A 15486-nucleotide genomic window follows, 5' to 3' on the forward strand; every position below is an offset into this window, starting at 1 on the left:
AACTTCTTTAATTATGGTAAAAAAATAAATCAACAACATTAAATTTTAAAATAAATATGCATTATTAGAGCATATTTGTTGTCACGCTACTCGCGCATGCGCACCACTCTCGCCCCTCGCTACTCAAAGGTTACATGCACCCATCTTGCGGATCTGTCGCTGCACTGTATACGGGTACCCTAGTTCGTAGCATTTAGTTAGCGTTTTATTTATCATTATTAATCAAGTTATGAATTTAAGTTTTCATAGTTTTGAGACAGAACCGAAATTCCCGAAAAGCTCAGGTTTTCCTCAGCTGTAAACTGGGTTCCAAAGTGGACGGTGACTCGGTTTTTTCGGTTAACCGAGTAACGGGTCGAAGGTTACCTTACTTTTGAGAATTCTGGGTATACAGATTCATGACTTACCGCTGTCGAAATCCAACAACGCTTCTCCATCGCGGCGTTCTGAATATGAATAATCAGAGGATCCGGACGACGACTCGCTCGACGATGTGGAAGTGGAAATCCTGAAACAGGAAACATATTGATAGCGTACCGAGACGCGAAGGTATTACGTATCCGGTTGAAATTCTTACTAGCCTAGCCTTTCTATCATATACATTTGGGGGAGTGTGCGCAGGAACTTTTCAATTTACTTCCACCCTCACCTTTCCTTCTTCGGTCGACTAGAAGGTCCGGAACACTCCATCCTTATATCGTTGATATACCACAAATTTGCACTAATCGCTTTGCTTCCTCCTTTCTGATGCGTACGGCAAAGGAATGGAATACTCTATCTGTTTTTCCCGAAAAGTACAATTTGGGTATATCAAGGCTCGAGTGAATACGCATTTTTTAGCAAACGCGTCCCATCCTCGGTCACATCTTTATCTTAATTGCAAAACACACAAAAATAGGTACAGAGATGTGCCTAGCTCCCAAAGTAGGATCCCCTGTACTATGGGTTAGCTAGGTCTTACGTCCGTCAAGTGTGTTGCCTAAAAATAACAGTCTATTACAATAACTAAGTATATTACGGTAAGCTTATAAAATATTAATGGTAGAACACACAGAGAGGTGGTTTACATTTCAATTTGGTACATTCATACATTTCTTATAAAATCCAGTATAGTTCTAGTTTTTATAAATAACAAAAAACAACCAACTTCAGTACCTACCAACAAAGAACAGAAACATTGAAAGAAAATTGTATAATCAGGATAGGATGCATTGTTCACAAATCACCAGCACAAAAGAAACGTAAGCATGGATGGAGTAAACAATATACAGTACACCTCATAGAATGCAGATAAAATAGATGCATTTTTTTTTGTGGTTTGTAGTTAAAGTTAATATTTGTATTATTTGAGTAGTAATTATTTAGTATAAGTATATTATTATAGTATTTTTGTATAGTTATTTTATTGTAAATTTTCTAGGAATTTTGTCCATACTTTTTGGTTCTACTATATGTTACATTCGTTTTATACGCCAAGCACCGTTCGAGTGTCGAGGTCTTCTGTGTCTGAATATGATTTTTTAATTAACCTGTTAAACACGCACTTTCTCACTTGACCCGCAGTTTTAGCTAGCTCTTCTAAATCGTTGTATACCCGCGTGTAAACAAAAGGACCCATATGACAGTAAAATCTTTGGACAAAAACCGATCCAGTGCGAGGTACCACCCGAGGACCCTCCCTAGTCCTTATACTTCGAAGAAATCTGTCATCACCCTGTTGACGGGATATTTTCAAATCCAGGGCTGACTTGTGAAAACGCAGTACCAGTTTCTGTATATAAAGCTGCTTGATCGTTAACAGTTTATTTTCACTGTAATTGATGAGTGGGAGAACGGAAATTTCTACCAAAAGTTACCTTAAGAACAGACCTCTGAGCGCGTTCTAGACCTAAAAGTGTTGCTTTGGCAGAGCCACCCCAAACCACGATACAGTATGGAACCAATGACTGACATAAGGCAAAGTACACAGTCCTTAAGAGGCAGCTTTTGGCAAAAAAACATGGAAAAAAAAAGAGCCCTGATTTTTTTCTCTAAATTAGGGTTTTTTTTTTCAGAAAAAGTAAAATGGAAGAACTGAAATAAAATACGACACTAGATTTTGTTTTACGAATATATATGTGTGTGAATATATATATATATATATAATAAACATTTCATATATATGTGAAATGTTTATTAAAATCAATTACCATGTTATCATGATAATTATAACAAAAATTTAATCTTCATTTGTGGTGTTACTAGTGTTACTACTGTTACAGGTGATTGTTACCCACAATTGTAATGTTATCAAAATTTTCTGTATCTTCGTTTCCTTCATTCAAATCCTACCGTATAATTTTATATAAGCGGCTTGCTAATGATTCTTTGTAAATGTTGCTATATAAGGGACATGTGCGATGTGGAAAAAATATCGATATCGCTCTTACATAAGTAAATAAGTGGTATTTTTATCAGTAATCATCAAAGTAGCGATGCAACAGCAATCGATAGATTTAAAAAAAAGTAAAAATGTTAGAATCCCCGCATTTTTCCCACATAGCGTCAATCCCACAAAATGCCCAATCGAGTTGAAATTCCCCGCAATTTGGGGAATTCGCCACAAATTGACAAAACTATGAGTGTTGCCCATTTATTTTGAACAACTTATCTATGAAGAATAATATTAACAACAAAATAACGCACAATAATAATAACGCACACATATCAACATAGCCCCGCACTAGGGAAACCCTGTGTCGCGGGTGCCATGGACACACACATAGACAACCACAAATTACACCCAAACTCACGAGAGAAATAAAAGTAGGTCATACAAATATTTCTCCCGGCCCGGGAATCGAACCTGGGACCTCTGCATGGCAGTCCGGCATGGTAACCGATCGACCACGGAGGCAGTCAAACAAAAGGGGAAATGTAACAAAAAAATACTATTGTCATATTTTGATTTTCATACTTTTAGAAAAAAAACATACTTCAGAAAAAAAAGGTTTCTTTTCATGTTTTTTTTTTCATTGTTTTTTTCATCTCAGAAAAAAACGGTTTTTTAACAACACTGGTAACAACTGACATGCCTTTTTCTGTATAGGCCCTAACATCAGCCCAACACTTACATTCGAAAATAATTGCCGTGTCATCTGCTAAAGTCACTATTCTGGCCGACACTACTTTCAGATTACATAAATCGTTTATGTAAACTAAAAATAACGTCGGCCCGAGGACACTTCCCTGGGGTACGCCAAAGGTTACGTGAAGTAAAGTAAAGGTTACTCGTGTTGCTGGTACAAGTGTCGAGCTTTACAAATTGCTTCCGATCCGTCAAATAGATTGTGAACCAGTCCAAGGCCAGTCCCCTGACTCCAAAAGCTTCTAGTTTCCTAAGCAATAGCGGAATTGAGACGGTACCGAAGGCCTTTTTGAGATCCAAGAAGGCACCGATGCATTCACTGCCATTGTCTGAACTTTGTACTATCGTTTCAGTTAGCAGTATGATGGCGTCCTCAGTGCTGTTGCCTGGTCGAAAGCCAAACTGATTTGGTGCTAGCAAATTCTTCGTTTCCAGAAAATTTAACAACCGCTTATTTACTATTTTTTCCAATAGTTTAGCCACAAGAGTAAGCAAAGAGATAGGTCGATAATTACTCACATCATTATCGTATCCCCAGATTTGTATATAGGACAAACTTGTGCAATTTTTAACAGTACTGGTACACGTCCCGTAGATATACTCAAGTTGATCACATAAGTAAGTTGTTCAGCAATTACCTAATGCATATCCTTGAGAACCCTAGGAGTCAATATATCCCACCCAGGCGCGCCATCCGCCTTAAATGTGAGTATAGTTTTTGAAATCTCTATAGGATCAGTCGGAGTAAGATAAAACGATGCAGTGTTATTAGTCAATACGTGTTTAATCTTAGCTTCAAGATTTTCTTCGGTAGCTCGTGTAGATTGAAGTATGTTTCTAGTTAAATCTGACCCTATCGAAGTGAAATAGTTATTGATAAAGTTGACCGAATCTGTTAAGGTATTTCCTAGATTGTGCAGATCATATTGAGTCTTTGACTTAGGGGTATCTATATTGCATATCGTTTTTATGATATCGACATCATCTCTTAACATCAGGTGAGATCGTGGCCAAACGTGTCTATTATTTATTAAAAAAAAAACAATACAAAATGTTAAAGTAATAAAAGCTCCGGAAAGTAAATTAAAAAACAGTTATAATTATTAATAAAAAGATTGGAAACATAGAAATAGTACATTGCGTATTAAGGATGCTAAATAAGGAATTACGAACGAGATTCTTTTAGAACCCCCAAATCGAAGACTTTCTGAGTCGAGGTTCGTAATTCCTGTACCGCCCGTGAAACATACAATGTTATTCATCACCTTTGCGAGTAAATACTATGATTGCATGCTATTGACTTGACTATTAACGCCCCAAACAAAACCCTCGGGTCCTTTTTCTTCTCATTACAGCCAGGATCGTGTATTAAGTCAAGAATATTATTTGGAAGTACAGATTCTTTTTGTAGAATTGTGATATCAATAAGTTCTTGATTGTTTGCTAAATGATTAATTTTCTCGGTATATTCCGTGTTTATTTTTCACTAACTCACTTAAACACGGCTTAGTTGGCGTTAATACGATGCGATTTCATTTCTTCGGGAATGTCCTCATGTATTTTGTACGTTAGACGAATGATATAGTTCGTAATGCTATGTACAATTACGTTACAAAATTAATTTCCATTCTGTGACAATGAAAATTGAGAGACAACCAAAGCCCCGTAGGCTTCTCGTAGTTCGTGCCATGCACCATGATTTTACAGTACTACTACACATACTCCGTCCAACCATTATTTTCACTTTGGATGCCTCCAAAGTTCCGTAATTATTGACATATAACCATAAAAAATGCAATATTTCCTGGACTTATTTTTAATTTTAGTGAAGCGACACGTGCTCTTTAGCTCCAATACATGTATATCGATCCAAAAGATTATGTAACGAAGATTATTCAAGTTGATAAATTTTGGCACCTGTCTAATAAATTATTATCATCACGAGTCCAAACAGACAAATTTTTTTTAACCCGGTCACATTCACGATTTAAATTTCTTCATAAATAAAATCGATTGTTATAAAAAATCGAATCGGAAACGCATTAGGACACTGATGATTAGAATTCGAGCTGTCGTGGATTCGCTTTGGGCCTTTTGGAGGGAAAAGTGTCGTTTTCATTTTGACTTTCAATTATTTTGTGAAATCTAGTTTAAAGTGGAATAGGATAGTGCTATTGTGCCTTAGTCGAAGATTAAAATGCGAAATTATACGAATCTCGAACTAAAATACCCATTTCGGCCCGTTCTAAGGAATCCCGAGTCAATCCAAGAACGCCGCCTCAAATTGTCTATCCTCTTTGTGGCGGCCATATTTACAGAAACATAATTAAACGAAGACATGGCTCAAAGGACTTGTATCCAAGCCAAAATTATTAATAAAAAAAATTCGTGCTGTCAAAAATTAAATAAAAGGTTGGACGGAGTATAGATAAACAAACATGAGACGTACTGATGCTGATGGGTAGACAACGTCATTAAAGTCACAGGCTGTACCTTGGCTGTACTAAATAAATAAAAAATAATAATATCTTTATTAGCACTTTTGCCGTACAATTTGTACAGAGCAGCAAATACAAAATTATAGGTGTGGATATAAATTAGCACAGAATATAAAAGAAGGCGTACCAAATTTAAAAAGTTATGTCTCCTAATCTAGTCAAAAGGCTATATCTTTGGAGGCAGTATTCTGTTACGCGTAACAAATATAATTTGCCATTACATAAAATCAAAACTTCAGTCAAAATAAATAAAGTGTAAACTGATGTGAGTCTCTACGGTCATGGTATTACAAATGGTGTAGCTATGTGTGTAACAAATAAATTCTAAAAGGGATAATTCTAATACAGATTAAGGTGAAAATAAAAAAAAATAAACGTAAAAAAAAACTATTCGAGTTGGTTTTCGCGAAATTAAACTATTTTTTCGGTTTTAATAGCGTAATAATTAATAATAAACTTTAATTTAATTAGAATTTATACGAGTGTTAAAATAAAATCAATTTATAAAACAAGTACGCAGCGTAAATTGGAATAAACAATTTGGTGACTTTTTTGTTATTTCTTTCTTTTTTTTTATCTTAACGTTTGGCTTGTTAGACTAAGTAGCCTCAATTTTGCCGGTGTCCGTTTTCTAGTTTCACAAACGCCATGGATGATTTGTTAGACTGTACACAGAAATTTTTGTTCGGTCACTCAGAAAGCATCGAAGAGATTTTTGTACAAATTAATTCCTAGACTTTTTTATTATACTTTTAATTAATAACTTTTGTAACAATATCGAATTCTTAGGTTTTCGCGATTGTTACACATAGGAAATGAAACTGTTTTTCCGGATTTAAGTCGCGTATATTTGTTCAAACAGACATAAGACTGCAGTACTAATTAATATGTTTTAATTTATTCTAAATTCTATTATTAATTAATAATAAATTGAACTTAATAAAAATTCATTCAATAAAATAATTTGTAAAACTTAATGTAGCGTAAATTGAAATGTTTTCTTTGTAAAATTAAAAATAAGGTATTTAATTAATAACTAATGTAACTATAGTGAAAAAATAGGATGGTTTGCATCAATATTAGACATAACTGGTTGAAGACTGTACCACCTCTGTCAACCGTGACCATGGGACCTGTAAAGGGCCCGAAACGTCGGTTTGTTCGAAAAAACAAATATACGCGATTTAAATCCAGAAAAACAGTTTCATTTCCTTTTGTAACAATAGTGAAAAATATAGTGGTTTGTATTAATATTAGACGTTGATGGTTAATGAATTTACCCTCCCAGTCACGCGTGACCTGGGCCCTGATTTTAATTCAAACTTTCTACAACTTTACGTGTTCCACAAATTTTTGATGTCAGTTTTTTTTTAATAAAAAATCTTTTTAGATGCCGAAAAAATCTCTAAAAAGTAGAGCCTTATAATAATAATAAATCGCATCATATTTGTTTTTTCAAACAAACCCTTAACAGGTCTCATGGTTACGCCATGGTCGTTTTACAACCAGCCAATAATCTATCTCTTTCTCTTCCAATGGGTAGCAACAGCGAAAGCCTAACAATTAATAGAAAATTAACTTACGACTTCATCTTCTTCTTCCTCCTTTTATGCAGATGTTTTCTAAACTCCTCCACAATCTCAGGGTTCTCGATGACTTGTCTTCGCCAGGGCGGTTCCACAGACGGCGTCCGTTGCTTTTTCTGCGTCGGGACTACAGTAGAATAGTGACCGCGCCAGCGCTTGGAATACTTGTACCTAGGTCGAAAAATTAGCACGATGTACGTGCTATTCTTATCATTAGTCTAGTAGCAGTAGAGCTCCTTGTAAAAGAGTTCGTGATGTGAATATTTAATCAATCAATCAGCCTATTGTAGTCCAGTGCTGGACATAAGCCTCCCCAAGTGTACGCCATAGTGCCCGATCACCCGTTTTCCGCATCCTACCACTACCCACGACCTTCTTCAGCTCGTCGGTCCATCTTGCAGGGGGACGTCCTACGTAACGTTTGCCGAGACGTGGTCTCCACTCGAGAACCCGTCTACTCCATCGCTCATCGGTTCTGCGACAGATGTGGCCAGCTCACTGCCACTTCAGCTTGCTACATTTCTGGACGATGTCCACAACTTTAGTCTTATAACTTCCGCCTTCTAGCCAGATAACTTCGTTCCGGACTTTGGTCCTTAACGAGATACCCAGCATAGGTCTTTCCATAGCTCGCTGAGCGACATGTAGTCTGTGAGCCAGTTTGATCGTCATATTCCACGTCTCGGCTTCGTAAGTCATGACCGGTAGGACGCATTGGTCGTAAACCCTGGACTTCAGGCACTGCGGGAGTGGTAACGAGAAGACATGATGCAGTTTCCCAAATGCTGCACAACCCAGCTGCACTCTTTTACCTATTTCACGCTCGAAGTTGTCTCTGCCTAGTCGCAGGGTTTGCCCGAGGAAGACATATTCCCGGACAAATTCGAGCGTTTCGCCATTAATCGAGATCTGCTCCGGGATGACGACCTCATTGAACAATACCTTAGTCTTGTCCAAATTCATCCGAAGACCGACCGATAATGAGGCAGCATTAGGAGAATGTAAATATTACTGCGTTCCGATTTTGAAGGGTAAGTGCGATTACATACGGCTACTTTTACAGTAACTAATCGTCGACCTTTACACACAAATGCGCGATTTTAAGCAGAGAGATTTTAAGCGATGCAATCGCGCGTTTACATCGCCGTGTGTAACCACTCTAAGAGGGCTGGTCAAGGTGACGGATGATGATGTGCCACTCAGATCTTTGTGATTTAAAGCTCTGAGTGGCATTGCAACTGTAATAGATAGACGTGTCGCTTACCACCAGGTGCACGACTACAACGACAGTCGTCAGACGGCAAATAAAACGTCACGATAATAGTGTAACCACAGATAATCGCAGTTTCAAACGTTTCTGTCGTGCAAACGACAAGGCGGCGGCCGTGAACCGATAAATTGTCATCACGATCTAGTTTGAACAGCCAGACACTACAGTCTTTCTCCGATGAAATAAGCGTCAACGACACAGTCACGACAGATAGTCGTGATACGGGAACAGGTAGACGCGGCAGTCGTCCAACGATAAATAAAACGCTACGAGATAATGGGAACGCGTCCTTAGTCGTGCAATGCACAACGGGAAGTGAGCGTGCCGACAGCTCCATTACCCATTAAGACAACAGGAAGGGTGCTGTACGGTTTTTTTTATAATACCAAGTGATGGGACGGACAAGTCGTGCGCCTGGTGTTAAGCGACACGTCTATCCATAACAGTTGCAATGCCACTCAGAGCTTTAAGTCCATTGACTTACAATTATATGGACGTCGGGTACGCGCTAAAAAGTGTCCGCACTTGTAAGGCGCTAAAATCGTATACAGAGCGCGACACTCCGCTTTAGTCTTCATTTGTTCGACTGACAGCGCGATACTGCTATGACATTACAATTTAAATTTCGAATAGGTTGACTTGGGACATTTTTTTCGTGGTTTTTGTATTAGACCCGTCGTCCATTTATTTGTAAGTCAATGTTTAAGTCGTAAAGATCTGAGGGGCACTGCCACTGCGCCCGTCACCCTGAGACGTAAGTTGACAAGTCCCATGTGCCTGTAATTTCACCAGCAACTTTGCCCTTCGAAACCGGAATGTAGAAATAGGTAAGGTGGCAATAATTCCCTGGACGAACTCTTCCATAAGCAACGCTACTGCTACGGTTACTAGTGCACCCGGAGTCGCTCACTCAAAGCACTAAGCCTTTCGAGCACCGGATGAAGTCTGTGTCAACAGGCTGATCTGGGGTCAAGACCGGACTGAATAAGGTCAACACTCAACATAGCCCCGCACTATGGAAACCCTGTGTCGCAGATGCCATGGACATACACAGACAACCTAAAATTACACCCAAACTCACGAGAGAAATAAATGTAGGCCATACAAATATTTCTCCTGGCCCGAGAATCGAACCTGCGATCGCTGCGTGGCAGTCCGGCATGGTAACCGTTCGTCCACGGAAATGTTTAAAAAGTAGTTAATATTATTGGTGCAAAAATTGAACAACACAAAGAATAATTCCATCGACCGATTCAGCTACAGACAGATGGACAAACGCTCGGGTTTCACCACGGTGCTTTGTTTAAATCGGGTTAAAACCCATTAACGCCCGAAATCGAGGGCAAAAACTATTTACAATTAGAATAGAATAGAATAGAATAGACATTTATTGCAACGCCACAACATATAGATACAAAAAAAAATATATTGATACTACTTAGACAAGCAAAACAAAACAAAAAGACGTAATAAACAAAATTAAAATAAAATTAAATAAGACAATAACAAACAAAGAGCAAAACAGAAAAATACTAAATATAACAACTACAAATGTTGTACTGTCATGTGTGCGGTTGTGGCGTACGCAAAAGGACTTCATTCAGCTTATGCCACAGCCGCAATTGACTGTGGCGCTGGTTTTCAATGAGCCCTTCAATGAGGTTTTCAATTAAATATTTGTAAATCGAATTTTGTGTGTAATGTTATTATTACAAAATGTTTATTGCTTGCTTATTTATATTGCCTTTATATTGAATGGGTTCGCTTGAAATTCGCATTGAAATGAATCGATACAATAATCGCCAGATCGTATACACTTGAATCGATATAGTTTAGGGGAGAGGTGTGTCAATTGTAACAGCGAGGCAATTGTAACATCTGTTATGTCACGACATCTATTTGACGAGTAGCCGAAGCTCTTGGTAGCAATCGAATCTTTATTTGATGCTGTTTTATTGACCGAAAGCACAGGTAAAACAGTTCGCGCATGCGCTGTCAGTAGATGACAGTTTGAAATATAGCTAGTAAAAATAATTGCTTCGCATAGTTTTCGATAAGAAAACGGTATTACAAGGTACAGTAGTGATTTTCATAGAAGTTAACGTCTAATCAATACGTGTAGGTAGTTGAGATGATCAAATTTGTCATAGATTTTTGTTATCTTAGTCTTCACTGCCAAAACGCGGCAGTGGTGCAAAAATAACAAAACTAGGAGGTGCAATTGTAACAAGAAAACCGCTGTATGTACTTTACATATACCAATTTTTTTTTATCAACTCTGAACTAAATACAACACGTATAGTACGTATATATACGATGCACATTATTTAAATGGTTTTAATTTCGTTTATAAAAAAAATCTGAAATAAAACCAGTATCCCTGCCACTCGACCGGCGCAATAGAACCTATTCAGTATTGGAAAATTTTAATTTGAGCTGAGGTAGTAACTGTAAGGTCATATAAACTTCTGACAAGATTTTATTTCATTTATTTTTTATTGTTGACAATTTTTTGTATGTTACAATTGACCCTCTTGGTGCAGCAATTGTAACGATATTAGCTGATCTCAATAAATGAGATTTTCTAGGATTTTATCTACTTTTTTGTTATTTTCTTTATTTGATTTTATTATTAAATAACTTAAAATTATTGTGGACAAAAAATATTGCGCTGTGTTTGCTAATTAAAATATTATGAAGAATTGATTTTTTTTGTTACAACTGACACGCCTCTTAAGTGTAGTGTCACTTGAATCGATTTCCCTAGTAGTACCTGAGTGAGAGTCCACTGTGGGTATTGAGTGGAGTTGCCTCTTTATCGTCTAATAATGTCAGTACATAGTACTAAAAAAACCGAACTCAAAAGTCATTTATCCCCTAGTTAGCCAACCTTAGAGGTGAATATTTTCTTCAAATTTAAACGGGAATGCCACAGAGGTACCCTCTTTTCAACAAAAAAGAATCGTGATCGCGTAACACACACACAAAAAAAACCCGTTTTTTAAAATCGGTTAAAAAAGATATTTTACAACGAAATTTTTAATACGTAAGCAATTATACCAAATTGAGTATTATTTTACACGTATAATGGTTTCCGCCCACGATTTTGGGCAAAAATAGATCATAACCGCTTTGTGTAAAAACCCTCTGACTACAGACCGAGCCAGCAGATCTTACAATTTTGTATGTTGTAACAGATCTTTGTATTGTTCTCTATCGCAAAAACTTTGTGAGAAAACCTGACGCCTAGTGTACAAAAACTTTTTGCTTCGTAAAGACCCGTAATCGCCTAAAAACTTAAAAAGTAATATACAAAAATTACAGTGATCCAAAGTGGTTGCGACCAAGCAACGGGTCCACGAAGTTGGAATCCATGTTGAACGGCACGCTGGCAGTCTCGTTCGTATAAACCACATTGTACTCCTCCATGAAGTAAGGGTCTGAAAGCAATTGTCAACATATCGACACTGGAGGTAAAACGTGCTGGAAAATATTACACGAGACCGGTTTAAAGTATTTTTTTAAGAGAAATAACACCATAGATCTAATTTTATTTGTTATATAAAAAAGCTAAAACATTCTACTTTTCCATGCAACAAATAAAATTAACATAAGATTTTCTTTGTCTCGTTGTTAGTTTACTTCAGTATTTCATTCATATCTTTCCATATTTTTTTTTAAAGTTTTTAAAGTTTTCGGTGACTTAGTAAATAACGAAATATATATTTATATATATATAATATTATATACATTTTGATTAAACACATTTTTATTTACTTTTCGGAGCATTTATAACCATAACAAAATACCATAGGTCAAAACTTGATAATCAATTTATCTTCCTGGTATAAAATAAATGTATATTACAAACTTGAAGGCCTACACCAGCAGTGAGTGAAGTCAGGTTGTATAATGTGATGATGATAACATATACGTACATATTTATTACACATACATGAATGGTGGGTATGCGCTTAGGCGAAGGCTGCGACCCACACGATTTTTATAAAATAAATGAGTGTGCATTCGACTACCGTGTTTGACACTAGCCCCGCATTTACCTTACTCCATTCGCATATTTAACAATGATAAATATACATAGTTACATATGTGGAATTACTTGTATTTTTCGTATTTTATTGTAAACTATTTGTGTTCCTACCTCTTTGCTTAGAGGTGGGTCAAAAGAAGCGGGTCAAAAATTGTCAGATTTTTATTACGTTATTTGCCTCACAAAAATAAAGAAAATAATTAGATATTAGACCCGATTTATTTATTATCTACAATCCCACATACATAATTGGTTATATATCGCAAGATGTGCTTGAAAGATACTTAGGTCTTAGCTTGTTTAACAAGGAGCGCGAGCGCAAAACGATTAGATAAAAAACCAGTGCAGTGAGAAGGACAGAGAGCATACGGCTGCTGGACAATCGAAGTTCGCATCCTGGCCGAGCGGTTTGAAATTGAAATGAATGTAAGGTAATCAGGTTCAATTAAACTTATAAAAAATAATCTCAGAACAGAGTTCTAAAAAAAACCGACTTCAAAAGTCATTAATCCCCTAGTTTGCCATCCTTAGAGGTGGATATTTTCTTCAAATTCAAATGGCAATACTATTGAGGTAATCTCTTTCTAACAAAGAATCATCAAAATCGGTTCACAAACGAAGGAATTGTCGCGTAACATACGTACACCTTCTTTTGAAGTCGGTTAAAAACGCAACTTACTCTCAGGATCATAATACCAATCCCAAAAAAAATCCCAAAGCTTCCTGAACTGCGGCACTCGCGATTGATTCGCTGCCGGCCCGTATATGTTCTCGATGGCCTTCTTATCCGACCTGGCCAACTTCCAGTCCAGTTTGTTCATCAAATTTCTCAACGCACCAGCTTTTTGGCTTAATTTTGTCTTGGGTTTTAGATAAGTTTCTCTCCATACATTAACAAAGTTCCTTTCACTGCTCTCTGCTCCAAAACTAACAGGAGGGTCTACAGTTGATGTTTTATAAGGTATTTTATACACTTTTTTGTTTTTTCTCGCAGCTTCCATCAGTCTTTTAAGCACGCCTAAGTCAATTACACTTTTTATACTTCCTGAATCTTCTTGAGTATGCCTGCGATGGTCAAGACCGTACCTTGTAACAGTTGTAGTTTCTTGTACTTTTGTCATATTAATTTTTGATTTAGATTCCAATAATCTTTCTATGGAGTTATTAGGTTTTAACTTAGATTTTTCCGTAGCTGGACTCGTAGCGTTTTTAAATACATCGTCATTGTTATTCACAGCTGATAAATTAATATTTCTCGGAAAATTTCCCGTCAACTGACTGTTCAAACTGCTTACAGTGACGGCGCGTGCGCTGTGATCAAAAGTATGATTGGCCGCACTGACTTTTCCAAGGGTTTTGTTTATTTTTGACATTATCTCTGGTATTTTAAATAATACCGCGTTTAGTTTTTGTGAACCTTTGGATATATTTGTTGTTTCGAATTTTTTTTCTGTTGTAGTTTCATTTATTGAAGCTGGTTCTTCGTCTTCACTTTTAAAATTAAAAGGTATTTTATACAACGTCATGTTTACATTACGTTCAGTAGTAAGATTAAAATCTTTTCTAATATCTTTAGTATAAATACTCTTTAAACTGTCTAAAACAAATTCTCGCCTTTGAATATTGAGTATTTCTTTATCCATATGCACATTTTTGTGAACTTTCGAAGTAGAAGCACCTTTGTGGTGATTATTTTTTTCTTGGACTTCCATTTCAGTTGGAGTATTTCCCTCTTTCGTCTCTACCTTTTCACTTTTCTTATCTTTCATGTATAAACTTCTCAAACTATCCAGTTCAAAGTCCCTTCTCATACTTGAAATTACAATATCATAATTTAAATACGAACTTTTAATGCCCGTCTCTTTTTTCGCTGTAGAATTTTCATCTTTGTGTTTAACGTTCAAAGAATCTAATGTCGAGGTCCTCATATCTTCTCTTTTATCAAGTGATACATTTAAATTCATAATTTTTTTTAAGGTTTGTTTAATTATAGCCGATTCATTGAACTTTTTTCTTGCAGGATTGGATGTGTTTTCAAATGTTATATTGTTTATTTTTAGTTTGTTTTTATATGCAATGCTTGGTATCCTCTCCATTTTGAACTCTCTTGTATTGTTGATTTTTGGCATTACTGTGTTAATAAAATCATTTACAAGTTTGGTTATAACTTTTGTTGTAACATTGACTTTGTTTTCATTATATTGATTTGTAACATTTTCAATAGCTGTCCGATAAATATTAAGGGTCCCATTATTTAATACTTGGTCGGCTGTTCTAAAATTGCCTCCAACGTCTTCCGGTGTAGAAATTAAAATATCTCTTCTAATCTCTTCGTCAGGCTCGTGCAAGCCAGATGTCCGTATGTCTTCTTTCATTAATAAAAGGGCTGAAAATTTTAAAATATGTCAGTGAGACAGGTTTATCGGATCATTTTTTTCTAAAGGATTCCGGTACACTCCAAAATACTGGCAACATTAATGGATCTTGCCCAAGAAGACAAGTAGTCAGAAAAATAATTTCTACCTCCTGCCTAGACCACAAATAAATGTTTTAGAGCCTTTCATGGTCAGTATCACAAGCATTTCTGTAATTAAACGGATTTTTTAACTGGGCTAATCTTTCGGCATAATTGTATGACCCATAGTAATAGATAGGACTTAAACGATATATTTTGACATATGGACGTGATTCCTTATCTTACTGAAGAGGGTGCCGTGTCTTCGGGTGGTAGACAAGTACTAGCCAAGGAAATCTCTGCACCATGAGTACCAGAGTATCGAAATTCAGGGTCACAACCGACAGCAGCCAGAACAAAACCCAAAAAGTGTTCTAAATTGGTGCAGATGCAAAGTCTCCTAACAAAAGATGGTCCTGGAGAGCTTTTCCAGTTTAAATGCAGCTCTTGGGTGCCCTGAATGATATTTAGCTATTGAGTACTGATGATCTTTACTAGG

The 15486-nt window shown here is 36.5% G+C and overlaps 1 protein-coding gene across 1 annotated transcript in view; it reads right to left on the reverse strand.

The window, feature by feature from the left end:
- The window catches only part of LOC113234255 (NK-tumor recognition protein-like), a 19130-nt gene extending 4787 nt beyond the window's left edge, over positions 1-14343 (reverse strand). Inside the window, exons 1-4 of the mRNA XM_026469553.1 lie at positions 13212-14343; positions 11804-11921; positions 7209-7382; positions 408-508 (exon numbers count right to left, since the gene is read on the reverse strand). Coding sequence (XP_026325338.1) covers positions 408-508; positions 7209-7382; positions 11804-11921; positions 13212-14343 — 1525 coding nt within the window. The remainder of the gene's footprint in view (positions 1-407; positions 509-7208; positions 7383-11803; positions 11922-13211) is intronic.
- Between the last annotated feature and the right edge of the window lie 1143 nt (positions 14344-15486).

This window comes from Hyposmocoma kahamanoa, unplaced genomic scaffold (genome assembly GCF_003589595.1).
Source record: "Hyposmocoma kahamanoa isolate Upper Pololo Valley unplaced genomic scaffold, ASM358959v1 82, whole genome shotgun sequence".
NCBI lineage: Eukaryota > Metazoa > Arthropoda > Insecta > Lepidoptera > Cosmopterigidae > Hyposmocoma > Hyposmocoma kahamanoa.